General features: G+C 45.5%; 1 protein-coding gene across 2 annotated transcripts in view; it reads right to left on the bottom strand.

Annotated features, from left to right (window-relative positions):
* Nucleotides 1-21,890, bottom strand: part of ZPBP (zona pellucida binding protein) — a 73,445-nt gene that overhangs the window by 32,530 nt on the left and 19,025 nt on the right. Inside the window, exons 4-5 of one of the 2 annotated variants that reach the window (XM_067550412.1) lie at nt 8,785-8,934; nt 6,384-6,602 (exon numbers count right to left, since the gene is read on the bottom strand). In XM_067550412.1, the coding sequence (XP_067406513.1) occupies nt 6,384-6,602; nt 8,785-8,934 (369 nt within the window). The remainder of the gene's footprint in view (nt 1-6,383; nt 6,603-8,784; nt 8,935-21,890) is intronic. The other variant, XM_067550413.1, reaches the window with a different exon arrangement.

Below are 21,890 nucleotides of genomic sequence, written 5' to 3'. Positions count from 1 at the left end.
TTTATATGCAGCATCAGCTCCTCAGAGGACCAGAAGCCTTGTGTCCTGTGATGGCCAAGGTGCGCTCTCCAGTTCAGGTCTGAGGCATCCAATACCAAGGTAAGTGAAGGGCACTAGGCTTCGAAGGGAACTCCTTCTATCACATTAGAAGGAATTACCCACCAGGCTGTAACAGCAGCAGTTCCCATCCTAGTGCTGGCAACTTCCCTTGCAATATCAGCAGCTCAGGATGCCTCAACTTCTTTCCCGTGCTCAGAGCTTACAAACTTGTCTCCTTCCTGATGGGGGGTGGTGGTGAAAACAGTGTCCCCGTCCCAGTGGGGTGAAATAGCATTCTTGGCTTACATGAAACAGCGCAGACCCCAAGCTGCTTCTGCTCTGTATGCTCGGACTGCCTTGGGATGGCAGCAGGGGCTCACAACAGTGTCTGTGAACCACAGTCTCTTCACCTCCTATCTGTAAGTGGCTGCCTTTCACATGGCATGTGGAGTTGAAGACAGGAAACCCAAATGTGCCAACCTTTTAAGATGCAATACAGGCACAGTTATGGTACTTGCTCCCTCTCCCTTCCTTCCCTCACCCCGCCCTTCCCCGGCACGCTGCTCCTGATTGCTTACTTCTGGTTCCACATGGTATTCAGTTGACCAGTCAGTTAGTAACTCCAGTGTTTGTATCTTTGAGGTTCTACTGTATTTCCATTTTCCAGGGTCATAGGTGCTTCCTATGGTTCGTAGTGGGAGACAACCATTACCAGTTTGCAGCCCTTCCCTTTGGCCTCTTAATCGCTCCAAGGGTATTTACAAAATGCATGGTGGTGGTGGCTGCTTACCTCAGGGGTTGGGATTCAGATTTAGCCTTGCCTCAACAATACTGAGGTGCTGCAGGTGACTTGCTAAAACCTGGGCCTGCTGATAAACAAACAGAAGTCCACATTAGGGCCTGTACAGAAGATAGAGTTCATCAGAGCTCTCCTCAACTCCACACGAGCCAGAGTGTTTCTACCTCAAGCCAGATGCCAGGCCTTATTGGATTTGATCTGTCAGGTCACTACCACCCCGCCCACCACCACTGCAAGGGTTTATCTCAGGCTGTTGGGCCACATGGCAGTGTGCACTTCAGTGGTACAACATGTGAATCTCTGTCTCAGGCCCCTCCAAATATGGCTTGCATCAGTCTACCTCTTGTCGAGACACAGCATAGACTTGGTTCTCACAATCCCACCCTAGGTACTCACCTCCCTGGAGTGGGAGCCAGAGTCCAAGCTGCTGCCTGCACGCTGCACTCTGGAGGAGTTTTAAAGGGCCACACCCTGTGCACCAATGTGGCCCAAGTTTTGCCCACAAGAGTCCTGGGTCCTGCCAGCACCTCTGGGAGTGCAAGGGGCCAAGGAGGGAGGATTGCTGCCACATGCTGCCTACTGTATAAAAATACGCATCCTTTAGGCCCTGGATCCTGGAAACCATGCAGAATTTCAGTTTCTTGAGATACTTGTTGAGATGTCGCAAATCCAGTATGGATCTCAAGCCTCCTTTGGCTTTTGGGATCAGAAAGTAATGGGAGTAAAACTCCTTCACTCTTAGACGTAGGGGAACTTCCTCTACTGCTCTGACCCGCAAAAGGATTTGTACCTCTGGACGAGAAGTTGCTCGTGAGAGGGATGGGGATGGCGGTGGAAGGAGAGGCAGAAATAGATTAAAGGGTGTAGCCTGCTGCGATGGTGCTTAGGACCCACTTGTCCGATGTTAGCACTGACCATGCATGGAGGAAAGGAGAAAGGCAGTTCAAGAAAAGAAGCGGAGATGTATCCTGTCCTGAGACTGCTAAGTCGCTCCTGGGCACACCTTCAAAAGTTCTCTCTGCCACCCGATGGGTAGCGGCTTGGGGTTGGCTGAGGTGCCAAGAAAGGTTGGTTTTGACGGCATCTAAAGTGTGTGTTCCTCTTTCTATAGGGTTCGCTCCTGGAGTGACTCACAAACCATTGCTGGTGCTGAGGCCGGAAGTGCTTCCTTGCAACCTGGGGAATTTATAACCCCAGGAAGCGTAGTGTGGCCCTTGAGTCTTTAAGACCATGAAGCCTGGCGTCTGTCTGATCAGAGAAGAGGGCAGTGCCGTCGAAGGGGAGGTCCTGGATGGACTGCTGGATCTCCACCGACAGACCAGATGATTGTAGCCATGAAGCCCTCCTCGATACTGCCAACGCCATGGTTCTGGCTGCTGAGTCTGCAGCATCGGAGATCACCTGGAGAGAAGCCTTCGCTATTGATTCTCCTTCATCCAGAATGGCCTGGAACACTGGTTTAGAACATCTTGGGCAAAGAGCCAGCAAATTTGGACATTGAATGCCAGACATTAAAAGCATATCTCCCCAACAGGGCCTGCTGGTTCAAAATGTGAAGTTGTAGACATGCAGTCAAATAAATTTTGCACCCAAAGAGGTCCAGTTTCTTTGCCTCTTAATTTTTAGAAGTTGAGCTCAACTGCCCCTGCCTGTCACTTTCATTGGCTGCTGACACTACCAAGGATCCTGGAGAAGGGTAGGAGTATAAGCATTCAAAGCCTTTTGCCGGTATGTCATACTTTTTCTCTGCCCGTTTAGACATTGGGGAGCAGACAGGAAGGGGTTTTGCCACAGGGCCTTCACCAATTTTATGACTCCTTCATGAACAGGGAGGGCCACCCTCGAAGGGGTTGCCGCCAACAGGATGTCAAATAGCAAGTCAGCTGGGTCCTTCATCTCTTCCACCTCCAAACCCAGGTTGTCAGCCATCTCTTTGAGGAGTTCCTGGTGGGCTCTAAAATCGTCCTGGGGGACTGTGGTTGGAGGACCTCACACTGCCTCATCTGGCAATGTGGAGGAGGATGCTGGTAATGGACAGGTACGTGAAAGTTCCTCTGTGACTTGGATTTCTTCCTTCTGGAGGGACACTGGCATCCCTTCTGCCTGACTCAGCTCGTCGTCCAATTCCAGAGGAGGCTGTGATATGGTCGCAGAACAATGCTCTGAAGTTCCCAAGATGGACTGGTTCTAGGATCCTGGGAAACCCCACTGGGTTCCAAAACTGCAAGGGCCAGTCCATTGTGTTGGTGGCCAGGAACTTGGTGGAATGGAGAGGGGGAAGCCTGCGGCTGTGGGGGAATGACCAGGGCCTCAGAGTCGGAGGCAGATGAGCAGAGCAGTGCCATTTTTGCCTCTGGCTCCCTACTGCACTGGGCGCAGTACTCCGGTGCCAGGGAGCAGTGCCAAGACTCAGGCAGTCGGTGCTGAAAATCTCCAGGGTGCCAATATTGCGGCGACAAATGTGAGCAATCCCTAGACTGTGATATCGAGTCAGGGGATCAATGCCTGGACCTCAATGTTCCATGCCGTTGATCAGGTGATCGATACCGCAGGACTGGCAAGTGGGCCCTAGAGTCATGAGGACAACAGTGATACAAGCAGGGCCCCTGTCATGGGCTTGCCCCCCTTGAACGGCTTTTAGCTGATTGGCCAGGTATGATGCCCCAGCGTCCAGGTGTGTCATCCCAGGGGCTGGGCGGTATCAGGAAGGAGAGTAAGTCCACAGCTGCCTGAAAGGCCTCAGGGGCAGATGGGATGTCAGCTGCCAGGGGACCCTGCCACTACCAGGCATTGCAGGAGGGTTCCAAGGAGGGCTGGGAGCTCTAGGATGTGATGCCACAGCCACATCGGTTTCCAGGGGAGACGAGTGGCCCAATGCGGATCTTGGCTCATTGTCCTCTCCCAACTTGCTCAGTTTAGGTGGGGAGCGCCCTCTGTTGGCATGGCTTTTCCTATCTCGCTTCTTCAGCACCAGTGATGGTGACCAGTGCAGGGATAAGCCCGGTGCCAATATAGGTGCTGGGGTAGCACTCCATGTTGATGCCAATGTACTAGGGGCAGTGTCTGATCGGCCCAGATTGGACATCGGTCTGAGACACAATTCCATGAGGACAGCTCTCAATCTAATATCGCGTTCCTTCGTGCAGTGCCGGAAATTCCTGCAGATCCTGCACTTCTTTTATATACACCTCACCCAGACACTTGACACAGCTCTGGTGAGGGTCATTCATAGGCATTGGTTTTTTGCAGGTTGCAAAAGGCTTGAAGCCCTGGGAGCAGGGCATGCCCCATCCCCCTGACTATCCCGTGAACGTATCTCCCCTAAACCACTAAAACTGGCAGATGACAGAACAAGAAGCAACTGTCTCAAATTGAGCAACTGTCTCAATTGCAGTGGTGGAGATCTAGGTTGGACATTAGGAAAAAGTTTTTCACTAGGAGGGTGGTGAAGCACTGGAATGGGTTACCTAGAGAGGTGGTAGAATCTCCATCTTTAGAGGTTTTTAAGCTGCAGCTTGACAAAACCCTCGCTGGGATTATTTAGCTGAGGTTAATCCTGCTTTGAGCAGGGGGTTGGACTAGATGACCTCCTGAGGTCCCTTTCAACTCCGATTCTAAAACTGTTAACTGCACACTGATTTGAACAATAAAACTATACAGTGTAAGGATAAAGAAGAAAACCACTGAAGAGTTGCTTGCCAAGGCAAGGACATTCCCGCACCGTCACAGATGGTAAGAAGGAACTGAGAGGGAGAGGGACTGGTGACACGGTATATACTGGCGTGTACACGCACCACTGCAGACAGTCGGCCCTATGAATACCACTGAGGGAAAAATCTCTCGCACTGGTGCATGTGACGTGCACACACACCTAACATGGAATGGACATGAGCAAGCACTCAAAGAAATAGTGAGTACAAATCCCTGTACATCTCTTACATCCTGAGTGAGTTCTCTAACCACCTGACTACAGGATTTAAGGGGTATTACTACCATCTCCTCCTCCATTGACACCTACTGGATAATGCTCTGCAGATGAGACAGGTGCAGAATGCCTAATTTGCAGATCCCACTGGGACAGGAAATTTTGCACATGCAGAATCCTAGGCACACAGAGACTTTAGAAGACTACAGGGTTAGACAACAGCTGAGTGGTGGTTTTCAGAATCTAATTTTTGGTTACAGTTAAGTTACAGTTAAGAACCTAAATCCTTTGTGGATCAAGACCTCTGAATCTTATTTTCTTATGAGATAGATTCCTAACAAGGATTAGGAAAGCGTGTGGAGCCACCAGGAACGGTACAGGACAAAATTTCCTTTGTTAGTTCTAGGATTTAATTGTCCAATGAATTTAAAGGAGAAATTACGACAGCTGTCAAATTACAAGATACGCAAGACAGCCAAGGCAGAGCCAGCACAGCAACCACTAGAAGCATCTTCACCAGCTGTAACAAGAAAGGAACTGACCATCGAAGGCACCTTGTATCTCCATAGCTGTTCTGCAGGAGCTGTTTGTAATGCCCCAGCACAAGCTGTAACTTTATGCTACAGAAATTCCCTTCTGGCCACGTGCTTGAAGCCTGGACCAAAGAATGGGAATCAATTAGTATAGTTATTTTCTCATCTCTTCGTGATCGTTTCAGGTAGCAATCCTTGACAACTTTTTCTTATAACATACATACTGAAGGTGAATTATAGTCTTTATTATTTCCTCAGCTCTCCACCCAGTGCCAAATCATGGAAAATGGAGTAAAGCTTGAGCAAAATAGTTTTATTCCAACACAACACAATCTGTGCTGAAGCAGACTGGAGGCAGAGGGATGGATTATTTAACCACACTATGTGCTTTAGGGCCCTTCAATCCACTATACCTCCTACCCAGTTAATTTTGGAGTAAAACCAGTAGCAGACAGTTGAATCATTAAGGCTTTGCCACAAGCCTTGTCATTTAGAAAGCACCAGGAGAAGAACAGGAACTGTACTGTGACTCACATTCACACAGTGGTCCCTCCTTGTTTCATGGAAAACAGTCCACATCAGCCACAGACCTGGCACAGACTACTTCCCCTGGGCATTGGGGGGGGGAGGGGGTGAGCGCAGTATGGTTTTGCTAACTCCTCAACCATGGCTTCCCTTCCTCTACACATATGCATAGGAGGCGCAATAACACTGCTCTCCCACTGTGCTGCTCCTCATAATATGAATATTTAAGCACAAGAAAGTAAGGGGACTTATTATAGCCCTTTTCTTCACTGTGTGGGCACAGATCAGGGGTCAAAATCTTACTCTATGATGAGACCAACTAAAACGTTGTGGCCATGGGCTATTGTGAAGCACATATTTTTTGGAGTCAGACATCTGCATTTTCAGAATTTACATGGATTTACCACATAAAATATTTGTGTATTTTGTTAAAATATAGATACTTCTTTATGAATTAAACATATAAAATTCTTTCAATACAAGTAGTGAAGATATTCCATGAAATAAACTTTGCTTCACCATGAAAACACTAAGCATTCTTTAAAAGATCAGTAATTTTTACCTGTAAAAGTAAAGAAGATTTCATTTTGTAGACCTGCTTTCTGCATTTTTACATGATGGCACTCTGACTTGAGCAAAGTAACCTCACAAGAAAGTTCAATAACAAGTTTGCTTAATATTTGAAGCAACTTCTTCTCAAAAGAAATATTGTAGATACTGTTGCAGGGGGCTGCATGATACCGGGCTGTAAACTCATAGTAAAAGTTAGGATCAGAATAAGCTGCAAGTGAAAGAAAATATAAGATACTGAGAGGCTCTCATTGAAACATGAAGGTTAAGTTAAAAAGAGACAATATTTTTGTCAAAGTCAAGTCATTAATTTAAAGCTGTTGTTCATAAGCAAAATTGATTTACATCCCCATAGAAATGTTAATGAAGGATTCATGTGTCACAGAACAATGGAAAATACTTTGTTTATAATTAATCATTCCTACTTATTTCCATAGATAAATATCACCTTTCACTTTGCAAAACATATCCTAACAAGCCAAGCTAACAAGGACAAAGCCCCTATACATTTTTTGTTTCACATTCAAGAAATGAAGAGACTATAGTACAAATGCTTAAGAATATGAAGGAACCTAAAGATAATAGATTCAGAAGACATTTCAACATGAGGTGCAATTCATCACAATTGCATTCAATTATAATACAGTATTTTGCACCTTCTAGTGAGAATGACAAAAGCTATTTTAAAGGTTTTCAAGACCATCTTATTTTGGGAGAGAAGAATCAAGGAAGCTCTAGCAATTGAGTACAGGCTCAGCAGCTGCTCTCTCTCGATCACTCTCTCTCTCTGCTGATCCTGCTGAATAGCTGATATGGCAGAGGAGGATGAGGAGAGTCTCTTCTGGTGCAATCTGTACTGAACAGACGTTAGCTCCCCCTAGCTCCTTATGATCACATAGTGATCACATAGTGAAGGGGGCCAAGAAGACAGTAGGGGTCACTGAGATTAAATGGATGGATCATGTGGAGACAGCAAATAATTGAAGCTAAATAAACTGAAGTGGGGAGGTGTCAGAATAGTAGGGAATGAAGGAACAGGGAAGGGGGAGAATGGAAAAATCAGGGACATAAAGAGTACATGGACAAGGGAAAAGAAAATGTGGAGGCAGTGGAGAACCCAGGTAGCTGGCTTAAAAACATGTCATACAAAAAATGTGATGTGTACTGCTACCCATTTAAAGTTGACTCACTATACCGTTCACTGCTTGTTCATAATGCAGTATCCAATATTAATTCTGAAATTGTTTAAATCATACCATTATGTATTTTAACATATTTATACATTATATACAAGTTATTACTGTACATTGGGAGAGCATATCTGCCCAGGACCTGTATATTCTGGAAGCCCTATACATTTACATAAGTCATTTTGTTTTCTGATATTTAGATTGGAGCCTTGTTGTGGGGAACAAGAAAGTTGCAGGAAGACTGGAGGATAACATTAGAAAACAGATGCTAGGAATGAAATTTTTCAGCATTTTGATCATGAAAAATCAAAATTCAAAGGAGTTCCCCATTTTCAGCTGTATTCAGCAAGCTAACAAACTACTAACACAGATTCTTTTTTTTTCCTTAAGGTTGGAGATAATGGGCCAAATTCAATTAATTTAATTTCACAAATTAATTTGGCCTATTCTGTTCTACTCGATGTTTCTAGGCTAACACTGGCTTCAACTTAGGTCCCACTAAGGTCAATCGAAGTTTTGTTATTGGCTTCAGTTTGAGTAGAATCATGCCTTAAGAGAAGAAAAGGGGATCTGGTAATGAAAAGATACAAATATTACAGAAAAATTCTATTTTAGCAGAATCCTGGGGTATTCTGCTATATTATGCAACAAAATTTACTCTGAACAATGAAGCAGAATTAGCATGCTCTTTAAAAAAATGCTAACACTTTATATTTCATTATACAATATTCACTCAGAAGAGCAGGACTTATTTTACATTGTAAAAACAAAACTGAATCAGAGCTTTACATTGGTGTAAAGTCTGTGTCCAAGTGATTCTCCCAGAGTCCTAGGAATACGGAGTTTAAAAAAAATTCAGCATGAAATGAAATTACTTTGGCATGATTTTTAAGGATTTTCTCCCACCCAGTTTTTCAATCTTCTATTTTCCAGTTATGTTTCATGTCTCCTTTTCAAAGCAGAGAGCTATGCTTAACAATTTCTCAATCAAAACTCCAGAAAATTTCTTTTAAGGCACTGTAAATGCCATTCCATGAATTCTCTGGTGACAATTAACAACAATTTATTAAGAGGTACAGAATGCTGCAACTCCAATTAATTTAAATTAATCTAGCCTATCAGAATGTCAAAACATCAACCTACATTTTAAAAGTGAAAGAAAAGATGTTTTTGTACTGTAAATTCACTGTTTTGCTCTCTTACCATAAATGATGTATTTGAGCAAATAGTTTTTTTCAGCCTGCTCTGCAGTTGGTTTAAAAACGAGGGAACAAGTGTAAACTCCACTCATGTCGTATTTGAAGTGTCTGAATATTAGAGTTCCTGTTGGTGTTATTTTCACACTGCTATTTTCTAGTAAACAAATAAATAAAATAGTACAGTAAGTTTAATTTTACTTTTCATTATAACATAGGAAAACTACAGAGGGAGGAGTCTGAATGCTGCCCAATTTCTTAATCAAATTATTAATAAAATATTAAATAATGCTGGTCCTAACAGACTTTTACATTTATTCTTGTTCCTATCACAAACCATTCGCAACAGAACTTGTCCTTTGTCCAAATGTTTCTATTTTTCCCTTAAATAATCCATTTTGAGGGACCTCATCAAGTCTTTTGAAAAGCTAAGTAAATTATATCCACCTGGTCTTATGTATTATACGGAGTGTTCCAGATTCACTGCTAAAATGCTCCAAGGGTAGCATTATCAGTAGGAAGAACCCTAACTATTCCATATTTAACCTTCCAAAAGATCAAATTTAAATAAAATACACAAGTTGCATCTTCATTTGCACCTTAAGAAACATACTAAAGCCATGCTGCACTATTATGACTTAAAATAACTTTAAATTTTCAGAGTGGGATTTTCAAACAATCTAAGACAGGTAGGCACATTCACTGTCAATGGGAGTTGGGCCCCTAACTCCCTCAGGCTTCTTCACAAATCCCAGCTTCAAACAGCCTTATTTTTTAAAACAGGAACAATAAAGTATATAATCTCCAACATGAACCTTCCTCTTCATTCCCTTATCCCATCAACTGGGGTCAGGTTACAATATAAGCAACAAACTGCTTGACCCAATGCAGTGATGTTGCACCAGAAATTACAGTGTACGTCAGGGATACCAACCAATACATCACAGTCAGAGGGTCTTTCCACAGTTGCCCACTCTCTTACCCCCTTATTGCCATGAACCTGGTGGTCCACCAAAAAGTGGTATTGGTATCCCTGCTGCCCAACACCAGGCTTCATTTGACTCAGAGATGGGGGTTTGAAATGAGAGTTTCCTTCTCCTATGTATGCTTCCCTCCCAGACAGAAGAGCCCCATCTGCTCTGATAATAATACCCAATGTGAACCAATGCTTTAAAATAACTTAAATAAAGTTAACATATATTAGTTTACTGAGGATGAATGATGATAGAAATATTGAATGAACACCAGAATTACATTATTTCCATTCCTAAGAAAATAGGATGATCCATAGTCAAAAATGTTCTTCACTGTGCGCCTGAACAAATTATCTTATATTCTTGGCAGCTGCATCTACCCCTCAATACAAGGACAATGTCTGCCAGGAAGAAAAGTCATTGATGAGACTTAAGATGGCTGGAGAAGTCAAATCCATGCTCTACAGGTTTTTCCACATTTGTGACAGATGATTGCTCGGAGAGAGCACCACCATTCACCGCGATGCTGTACACTTTCCTTCCTCCTCTGCCGTTTCTCAGCCTCTTAAGCAGGGCGATTCTCTTCAAAACAGGCTGAGGCTTGATGTATGATGCAAAACTACTGCAGTTTATTGCCGGCTAGCTCTTTCCACTTCATGGGGTCAACACCTCCTTTCTTAAGATATACTTTCAGAGTGCTCTTGTAGTGTTTCCTTCATGCTCTGCGACTCCTCTTACTACAACTAAGTTGAGAAAAGAGGACTTGCTTTAGAAGACAAGCATCAGCCATCTGCACATAATGACCAGCCCAGTGAAGCGGATGTTTCATAATCTTTGCCTCAACACTGGTGATAATAGCTGCAGAGAAAACGCTGGCATTGGTGCGATGGTCTTCCCATCTGAAACTGAGAATCTTCTTAAGGCAGCGCTATTGGTACCACTCCAGACACTTAAGATGGATTTGGTATGTCACCCATATCTTGCACCCATATAGAAGAGTGGAGATGACAAGAGCAATGTAGACCAGTATTTTAGTTTCCATCTGCAGATCTCGGTCAATAAAGACATGACAGAGCAACTTTTCTGAAGGAGGTGCTGGCACAACAGCTCCTATGTTTGATCTCCACGTCAAGACTGATTGTCTGGGAGAGCTGGCTACCAATGTAAGGGAAATGCTCAATGTTTTCCGGGGTTCACCACAGAGGACAATTTGTGGGAGAACAGGGACAACTTGTGCTGAGGCAGGCTGGTGGAGCACCTTAGTCTTCCCACTATGGAGGGAAAGTCCCAGGTTATGAGAGGCGCCTGAGAAAAGATCTACAGTAGATTGCAAGTCAGTCTGCGGTGCGCGAGGATAGCACATAGCATAGTCATCAGCATACTGAAGGTTGGTAATAACAGCCCGGTGACCTTAGTTTTAGAATGAAGACGCCACGTTGAAGAGCTGGTCATTCATGCGATACTCAATCCCACTTCCAGAAGAAAGGTGGTCACGAATAAGAATCAAGCTTACGGCAAGATAAACGGAAAAAAAGGGGTTGGGGCAATAACACAGTCCTGCTTGATGCCAGTACGAATGGCGAATGGGTCCATCTCCAACGCATTATAGAGAACAGTGGTAGTCCTCTCATCAAGTAGCCTGAGAACACTAATGAACTTCAGTGGACAACTGAACATAGACAGCACTTCCCATAACGCTTCATGATTGATGGAATCAAAGGCCTTAGATCGATCAATTAACGCCATAAACAATGGCTGTTGTGGTTCTCTACACTTCTTGGATCTGCCGTGCAACAAAAATCATGTCAGTGGTGCACTGAGATGGTCTGAAACCACACTGGGATTCCAGAAGAAGAACATCTTTGCCAAGAGAAAGGAGACAGTTCAAAAGGATATGAGCAAGGAATTTCCTGGCAATGGAGAGGAGGGCAATATCTTTGTAATTCTCTCACATTGACTTGTCCTCTTTCTTAAAAATGGTCACAATATTGGCATTCTTTAGTTTGGGTGGAATTTCCTCAGAAACCCAAATTCTAACAAGAAATTGATGAAGTTTTTGCATGAGTGCTATTCCACCAGATTTGAAGACGTCAGGGATGCCATCTGGGCCTGGCACCTTGTTTCTAAACTGAATGATATCCTCCAACTTCCGAGGAAGCTTAGCATGCTCAGCAAGAGGTTCTATTACTGGATGCTGAGGAATGGATTCCATGGTAGCAGCTGAGACTTTCAATTCGCGGTTCAACAGAGTCTCAAAAATGCTCCTTCCAATGTTGCTTGAGGACTATACTGTGCTTAAGAAAGATGGGATCACACAAAAGAGTTGTGCCATTCGAACTTGGCTTTTGTTGCTTGAAAAAAAGCTTCTCATATCATGTTGCTCAACGAAGCTCTGGATCTCCATGCCTTTGCTTGCCATCACTGATTCTTGATGTCATGCAGCTTCCTTTGAACTACAACTTTTAGTTGGAAAGTCTCTCATTTTTGCTGGTCATAAGGTTCATTTGCCAAGTGCAAAATGTGCTTCTCTGATGAATAAATGCTAGGATTTCCTTGTTGTTCTCATCAAATCAATCCTGTTGGCTGTGAGTGGAATATAAAGTCAATTCAGTACATGCCTTGTGAATAATGGTCTTGAACTCCTCCCAAAGTGTTTGGATGTCACGGATTTTGTCAGGTAGGTCAGAAAGCCTCTCAATAAAGGTATGGCTGAAGAGTCTCACGACTACCATGATTCTGAAATGCCTTCCACATTCCTTTCAGTTGCTTAGGTGTTGTGGTGCAAGCTGCATGTTCATGATTGATCTGACTAAGTGATGGTCTGTCCAGCAGTAATCCATAACATCCTGGCTCATGTAACATGGACATCATTACGATCACAGACTGACGATGACAGTCAAGAAGATGTCAGTGCTTGGAAGCTGGGTTTTTCCAAGTGCTCTTATTTGTCCTTCTGTCTAAAGATGGTATCTGTGATAAGCTAATCATACTCCACACATTTGCTGAGAAGAATGACATTGGAAGACAGCATCAAGAACACAACAGAACTGCTCTTCGTTGTTTTTCTCATCGTCAAGTGTGGGAGCGTACGCATTGATGACCATGGCATACTGGTTGTTACTAAGCTTAAGACAAAAGAGTCATGAGACACTTAGGGAGTTCTAAAAGCTGGCTAGCAATCTTGTACTCGATGGCAACACCAATCCCATCAATATGCCTCTCTTCAAATGGCTTTCCTTTCCAAAAGACAGTATAGCTACCTCCATCTTCTTTCAGTTGGCCTTCATCTGCCCGATGGGTCTCATTTCATGACATCAATATTGATGCCACATCTTGCAAGTTCTCTAATTATTATGGCAGTTCTTTCAGGACAGTCACTGTTTGGAGAATCCATGAGTGCGTGAACATTCCAAGTGGCGAATGTCATTACTTTTCTTTATATGTTCTGACTGTAGGTAGAGTGATCCCACTGGACACAGCCATCCAGCCAGAAGAGGGGAAAGATTGAGACAGCCTATGTTTAGGGCACCTTTTCTAGCCCCTTCCCTATTCAGAATAAGCAGAGGGGATCCTGAAACAGACTGCTCAGTTGCAGGTGCCAAATTGCGCTTTTGTCTCACAAGTCCAAGCGCAGGATGACCAACATCTAGCTGCCGCCTCTGTGCAAATTTGTGGCTAGGGACCCTCTGAGATCACTGCTCCAGTCCTCACTATCACTTATCCATTGCCGCAGAACTTTGTTAGTGGGAGATGTTAACACCCTTGACAGAAGCCTATACGTGAAATCTTTTAACCTGGGGGAGCCGGTGTTCAGGCAGCAACCTCACGTAACTTGACAGGAAGGAGCACTGCACCAGGTGGCAGGGAAGTCCAAGACAAACAGAGATCTCTGTCCTGCTGCAGCCTTCATTCACGTTTACATTCACAAAGAACTAACAAATCCTCGAATAAGCCTGTTCTGCTGTTGGACCACACTTCATCTGGAACCTCACCTCAGAACTGTTCACCAAGGGTGGCCCTAACAGCACTACAGGACTCCAGATGACAGTTCTGGGGGTCATTGGGACACTCAAGCCACTCAACCACAATAAGGTAGTGGTCCAGGGAGAGGACCTTATATATTAAGAACCTACAGAATATGACTGTCATATGAAATACACCCAGGGTTTACTACATGATGTATTAAAGACCAAACAACACAGCAACTGATTCTATCTGAAGTATTATGATTTTGTTATACAGGCATATCACTTCATATAAAGTAATGCTGAAAGACTGGTGAAAATAACTGAAGAAATAGAGTTTCTATCAACTCCCTCACTGAATTAGCACAAGCACACCTTATGTTACAGTTTCACAGATTTACAGTCTGAAGACACTGCTGGATTCTCAGGATGCTATTGTATGACCAGTTAGCAGCAATGGTCAATTGTGCATTTTCCCCCATCTGTATTTGGTGTGGTAAGGTGGAGTGTTGTTGCTTGATGCCTCTGTACCACAGTGATTGACGTAGCTAAAATAGACAGGCAAACAATGATGTACATATTTTAGTTTTAGATGGGTCTTGCCCTACACTTTCTATCTTCTTGGGAAACACAAAATAGGAGAACAATAAGAGTGGCCAGATAAGACTGTTTTCTGTCTCTCCTCACCCAGGAGAAAACTTCTACTCCGGAACACGAAATTCCACAAACCACAGCAACATGAGTGATATTTCCATGCCCCCAGGATGCTCTCCTGCAGGGCTCTGAGGTTTGTGGAGAAATTGTCACTTGATATTATCCAATTTCCCCTTCCTCTAACACTGAATTAATGTCAGGATGCAGGAAAGAGAGGGGATTTTCCTGCCTGAAGAGAGGTCTGATACGTTTGAAACAGATCCCTTGAGAAAAGAAGATGGGGGAAGAAAAGTCTTCTGCAGGATTCCTAAATATTTTTATCAAAAGAGGACACAGTGGCTCTCAGATTGTATATGATGTTGAGTGCTCCATACTGGATTCAGTTGACCTGGATGAGACCAAGTTCCTTAAGACAATTATGCAAGTCATAAAGCAACTTTGGTGTGCAGTTCTTTACAATAGAAATATATTAGAAGAATTTAAAACTCTTAAGTATTATTAAATATTAAGACCTACTCCATAGTAGTACATTATTGCCTGCTAATATCCTTGGAAGTGCCAGCATAAGAACATCAAATAACCACTAATTTAAACTGTCCCAAATCCACTGTTTGGTCAGATTCTTTCAATTACACTTTGCATTTAAAAACCAAAGGAACATCTCCAGAATTACAGTAGTCTAACACAGATCAGATTCTGGCCCTCTTCTGTGTGTGGCTAGTTCCTGAATATTTCTCTGTTCCTTCTACACAGAAGGTATTCAAGGGGCATGACAGAAGGAGGGGGCATTGCTCAGCAAACTATGCTCTATCGAACCATGACTGTTGCATGGTTCCTTGGCATAATAATTTAGAGTAGTCCTAAGGCTTTTCTTAATTATGAGGGTCAAACCAGCCCCCAGTGGGCCTAAGGATTAGAACACTACAAAAATGGCTTAATATTTTGCCTTTATTGGAGCTACTCTCAGTGGGAGCAGAAAATCAGGCCCTAGATTTAAATTTTAGTGTTTTGTACATTTAAGAAATTTAAGCAATCTAGTTCTCCTTCCGCTTACGCGGGTACAAAATTAGAAGTAACGCCACTAAATTCAATTGAGTTACACTGGTGTAAAACTGTCCCTCCTGCTCAAACCAGTTTATTTACACTAGTGCAAATGACAGCAGATCAGGCCCAATATTTCTTCAGCAACATAAATAGCAGGGTCCTAACTTTAATGAGATCAAAGTGACGACTATTTTAAAAATAGTAATACTTGAAGATATTCAGAAAGGCAACCATTTTTAAAGTAGTTATTGTGGTAAAGTCAGGGCAGATGGCTACAAAAGGGTATGACTATTTGAGAACTGGGAAGTGGGCGGACGTGAGCCCGCCCATTGCTAAAGGCCCCTCCCCCTGGGGGGGGAAAAGTCACTGGACCCAGGACACAATTGATTACATGTGACAAAGAATGAAAAAAAGGAGGAGGCGTGGGGGTCACAGGGTCAAACAAAGGGAACCAGAAGGGGTGCCCCCCCAGCCAACCTCCTCGCCCCGGTCTTGTAGATGGCCATTTTGGCCAGGGCTAGCAGGAAGTTGAAGAGGAGGTCCCGCGACTGTGTGGGGCCACGGATGGAAGATGTCAGAACCTCAGCAGGAGGTTCTGGAGGAGCGGACAATGCAGCCTGGCACAGAGGAAGTGTGTGCCAGGATGAGCTGCAAACGGGAAGGTGTCAGGAATGAACCGCGCCAAGAACATGCCCATGCTCACAAGGAGCGCAGATGTCCCCGGCAGGCCATGGGGTCAAGGCGGAGTAAAAAGACTGGCCCACGGTCTTGTAGATGGCCAGGTCCCGCCATTTGGTGTCAGGGCGGGACATGAGGGCGAGAAAGTGAAGGGTGTGGAGCATGAGCGTGTAGAGATTCTTCGGCATAGTTTGAAAGAGGAACAGCTGCAGGTCATGCAGCTGGCTCAGTGTGTGAGGAGAGGGCGGCCAGGGCCCGATGGAAAGTTCCGGAGGGCTGGGACTGGGGTTGGGGGGGGCAGGGAGCGCCCTCTCGCAAGACCCACTTGAGATAGACCTGAACAGCGAGGGGCAAGGCTGCCTTCATCTCCTGCAGTACGTGCCGGAGGGTTCGAAGGATGGAGAGCCTCATGCACCGAGCCAGAGCCTGGGGATCCACCCAGTCCCACCAGTCGTAGTCCAGGAGATCTCCGATCCTGGTGACTCCTACCAGGACCAACTTCCATCGTACCGAGGGGGACTCCGCCACCGGCACATGGAGTTGGGGGTTTTGTAGGAGGGGCTCCGTGAGGAGATCCTCCCCCTTAGTGACCGCAAGGGGCCTGGAGGGTAAGACCAGCCTTCAGGTCCGGAGGAGGTCCTGGTAGAAGACCGGCAGCTTGGAGAGGTCTCATGGAAGACCTCTGGGATGGAGATAAAAGAGCTGCCGGTCACATCGGAGCCCTCGGAGGAAGGTGTGTGCCAAGTGGCTCCATGCCAGACTACTTACACTATAAAGGAGCCTCTGCAGGGCCTGGAGGCAGAAAGTGTGGACCTGGCTGTAGAGACAGCACAGGCCCTGCCTTTCCTCCTCCGGGGGAAGACTCTGGATCCCTGCAGAGACCCAGTGCAGTCTGGCCAAAAGAACTCCAGAACTGTCTTCTGGAGGTGGGCCAGGAAGCTCGGGGTCAGGACCAGGGTGTTGAGCCGGTGCCAGAGCATGGACAGGACTAGCTGGTTGAGCACCAGTGCCCTCCCGAAGTTCATTCCAGAGCACCCTGCAGGCGGCGGCTTCGGTCAGATCTGGGGAGAAGAGGCTAGCATAGAAGGCCCAGGCCCTTCTGCACATCTCTGCCGGATCTGGGAGGGGGGCACCTTCCTCCGCCAGACGGCAGGTGATGTGCTTCCGGGCCACCCTCCTTTTCTCCAGGGCGTTGAAGAAGCGGGAGCTGCGATCCATCTCCCGAAGGAGACGGATGCAGGACTGAATGAAGGCACCCCGAGTCCGAAGGTCTTTGAGGGCCCAGAGCTCCTCCCACTTCTCCCAGCACGCTCCGCAGAGGGATGGATCCTTAGGGCCGGCGGCTAGAAGCCTCTCCAGCTGTAAGACTTCCCGCTCCAGCTCTTCTATCCACACGTTCCTTCACCGGCTGGCCCCCCAAGTGTAGTCATGGCAGAAGAGCTGGGCACGCACCTTCCCCACGTCTCACCTGTGCCGCACCGAGGGAAAGGCACGCCTCTGCTCCCACCAGACCAGCCAGAACTCCCGTCCTCCAGCAGGCTGTTATTAAAGTGCCAGTAGGCCGGCCCCAGCCTCTCCGCATTGAGAGAGGCCATCACGGTCACCAGGTGGTGATCCGAGAATGGGGCCGACTGTACGCTGTGTGGAGTGGGCCCAGGAGAGATGACGACGGGAGAGATAGATGCTGTCCAACCAGGAGTGGCTCGATCAGTCTTCCCCCACCTGGACAAACGTGAAGGTGACGACGTCATCTGGATGGTGGTAGCGCCAGACGTCCACCAGGGAGTGATGGTCTACGATCTCCTGGAGGACATCCGCAGCAGCCTGGCCGTGCTCGGTCCCCAGGCGGTCTCGTTCCTCGAGGGTGGTGTTAAAGTCCCCGCCCAGGACCAGGCATTCGTGAGGCTCCAAGGTGCCGAGGACGGCGGAAGTCTGCTGGAAAAACCACACCCGCTCCGGGCCCGCGGTTGGGGCGTAGACGTTGACAAGGTTCAACGCCAGCCCCTCCATGCGGACCCGGAGGTGCAGCAGGCAGCCCGGCACAACCTCAGTGACCCCCAGCGCCTTGGGCTGCAGGTCAGGGGAGAACAGTCTCTCCTCCAGCTGCCAAAACCTTCTGGCAGCTCCTTTCTCTCCTTCTCTTTTGTTTCCCCCTCCCTCTAGGGGAGGCAGGGTTTAAGTAGGCCCGGTGTAGCCTTTAATTGGGTCCAGGTGTGAAATCTCTTCCATTTCTGAAGGTATTTCATGTAGAAGTCTCTTTTCTCTTTAACAATAGCAGTTGTACCTCTGTTGAGCATGAGGTGTCTATCCCCAATAACCAATGAGGAATTATGCCTGGAGTTGCAGAACTTTGAGATTGGGGTGAAGAATCTGATCGGCACTCAGACAACAGACAGCACCTAACTGGAAGTCTCAGTGGTAGACAACAAGCAAGTCAAATAAGATACAGATACCAAACTTACCTTGGTCAAGTCAGTGTAATTAAAATGACTTTGGCCTAGTCCTGCTTGATCTTGTTCAATACCTTCAAAAGTAAAGATGTTGGTGGGTATGTGTAGAGAAGATCCCTTGTCTATGAAATAAGGAAGGCACACCCTTATTGTGTGAAATAACTGGATGTTACAACCTCCAAAACCCATTTCTCAGATGTTGTGCTCTTCCATGCAGGTCAAAATTGGGAACTGCAGCATCCAAAGGACGAAAGGAGGCTGGGTTGGTGCAGCAGTAATTCCCTGTTGAGCAGGTGGTCTAGGCCCTTGTCCAAACCATCAAAACTGGTGCTTGGATGACGCAGGTGGCTGGGATGAAGCAGCAGTGGCAGTAGCTGGCTTTTTTTCTGAATAGCTAGGCCTGTTGGCTGGTGGCTTGGGTGGTCTACAGAAGTTAGAGTAATGGACTGGGTGAGATCTCTGTGCCATCTGAGACCAGTTAAATGTTCTCTTATTTGCAGGCATCTAGAACTAAGGGATGCCCTCATCTTCTTCAAGGTGTGAAAGAAGTCATCATTAGACTCTGAAAACAATTTGAGACCGTTAAAAGGGAGGTCTTCAACAATACTTTGTGCCTCCCTAGCAAAGACCGATAGCTGCAGCCTAGATGCTAGTTGCATGATGACAGCAGTGGAAATGGACCAGGCTGCAGTATCAGAGGTACCTAGGGAAGCCTGCAACCACATCCTTGCTAAAAGTTGACCTTCCTGTTTGATGGCTTTGAATTGTTCACAATATTCCTCTGGATAGCTATTCAATAAAGATGTTAAATTTATTGTAAAATAGTTATATTTTGACATCGTGCATGATAGTTCACTATTCAAAACTGCAGTGTTGCCAGGGAGAACTCTTACGACTGAAGAGGTTAAGTCTCTTCTGATCCTTGCTGTCACACTATGTTGTTTACCATTTATTAACTGCTTCCACTATCAGAGAGTTTGATGAAAGATGAGAGAACAACTCCAAATCTCTGGCTGGAACATAATTTTTTTTTAAATCAGTATGCTTACAACTGATGGTACTATCACTGGAATCTGCCAGGTGGTCTTAGTTGGGCCCAGTAAAGCTTCACTGACTGGGGAGGCTACACATGGAGAAGCTGAATTGTGTAAAATGTCCAGAAGTTTACAATGGGAATCCTGGGATCTCTTCTAAAGGTACTTGGTCTGTATCAGTAATCTGCTTCATTAGTTTCTGGAATGGTCTGAAGACATCTGCATGGAAGGTGGAGGAGGCATCATGGCCTCACCAGGCAATGACGATATATTTGTGAGAGATGTCACCTCGTCAGCCCTTGCTTCCTGATCCTCAAAGGCACCCTCTCCTGGTTGAAATAGAGGGAGTGGGGGCTGAGGAAAATGTGTCTGTCTACGCTATTATGGGAGTCACTAGAAGCTTTCATGAACTGTTGATGATAAAGAGCTCTAGGTTTCCAATAAGGCTATAGGGGCCCATAGGCTGCAAGAGACGCAATCCACCATTGATCGTACCAGGTGAATAGGAGCTGAAGTCTTTTGTCCTCAGTCATGTCAGTGTGGGTAGAAGAATGAAGTCTCAGAATAAACAGGAGAACGCTGTAGAGAAATCAGAGTTGGAAGAGCCCTCAACATGGGTGGGGAGAAGAGATGGGATGGGACTGATCAGCTGGATATAAGAAGTCTGTGATTAAGGTGGTTAAATAAAGGCTGCAGACTGTGTACCCAGCGAATTTTGGTACAGATGTTCGTCCAGTGCCAGTAAGTAACAGGGATTCCAGCTTATTGGAGACAAGGAGGTCATTTGAGAATCTAAACTCTTGCAGTACCAATGGTACACAAGGAGCAGATAGACAAAATCCTCTGGCGGTTGGCTTTGGTATGAATGCTACAAACACTGAATGCTTGGTGTAAGAATGTCAAGCGTCAGACTCCATTGGGACCAATGCAGAAGCATGTGATGATGGTATAGGTATACTGTGGGTGCAGCAGAATCCAAAGGTGAAGACCTCTTTCAAGAAGAACCTTTATCAGATTGGATAGGATTGTCCGAAGCTGAAGAGGTCCTTGGTAATGAGTCCTGTTCTATAGCATGGCTCTTAGAGGACACTTTATATACCCTCACAGTACCAGAGCCATTCAGAGGCTATACTGAACTCCCCTTAGGACATGATGTCTCTGGAACCTTCTTGTGAGTTAGTGACTGAGGATTTCTGAGAAGAAATATAGGAGTACTAGATCTTATCAGTATGCAGAGACTTAGAATGTTAACCTCTCTGCACTGTCGACACCAATGAAAATGCTGCTTTAATAGAGGCTTTCAAGTGACAGAGATGCTGGGTGCACAGTGCAGCAGAGCTTGTATCTTTTGAGACTCTTGGTGACCAGAAACCTGAGATAGACAGGGCACGAACCATACTTGGGGACTTGTGTACTGGGTAGTTCTCACAATCTAGGTCAAAAGCCAGTCTTAGGGCTTGGTCCATCATTAGCGATTTAAATATGATTTCCTTGTGATTCTAAAATCTGCTTTTGAAGAAGGTGCAGATTTTGCACTTACTGAGGATATGACCATCTCCCAAACAGCAGAGGCACTGAGAATGTCTGCCACTGATCAGGATGGATTTCTGCCAGGAAAGACACCCCTTAAAACCCAGGGATACCAGCATATTCCAGAACAAAAGTCTAGAATAACCCCCTTAACTGGGGAAAAATACAAGGAAGGAGAAACAATGGTCCCAACAACTACTAAGTACCTAAACTATCACTAACAAATCTTAATTACGCTACTAACTGAGGAAAACAAGCACTCTCTAAGATCCTTCTCAGGACGAACATGGCTGAGAAGAAACTGAGGACACCTCTAACCCATGCAGCCCCATATGTCGTTGGAATGAACAACGAGGTTATGTAGGCACATAAGTGGACCAAATGGGCATCGGTACCAAAAATCTCCAATCGAAGGCACAGATGCATGCACACACGAAGTGGAGCACCCACAGGGATACTACTTGAAAAGAATGCCCAGATAGAAAATTGCGATATTCGGCTAGTTTCACAATTTCCACACAGTCCATGAAATTGTGATTTTTCTCAGGGTTCAATTTATAAATAGTTAAAAATTAAGAAGTGATGCTAAAGATTTTTTTAAAAAGGACATAATGGGGGAAATGGGAAGCAACATTAAGACGCCTCCTTATCAGTCTGTGAAAAAACGCTGTTTAACAGGTCATAATCCCCATGGAGCTCTTTCATCAAATGTGGAAGCAGCCTATGTATTACAGCAGAGATGGTGCAACATAACCCTAATTGGAACAATGACTACTTTAGAACT

The sequence above is a fragment of the Emydura macquarii genome, unplaced genomic scaffold, assembly GCF_026122565.2.
Source record: "Emydura macquarii macquarii isolate MOO-44397 ecotype Brisbane River unplaced genomic scaffold, CSIRO-AGI_Emac_v2 contig_1263, whole genome shotgun sequence".
In the NCBI taxonomy this organism is placed as follows: Eukaryota; Metazoa; Chordata; order Testudines; family Chelidae; genus Emydura; species Emydura macquarii.
This window is presented reverse-complemented; position numbering and strand designations above follow the sequence as displayed.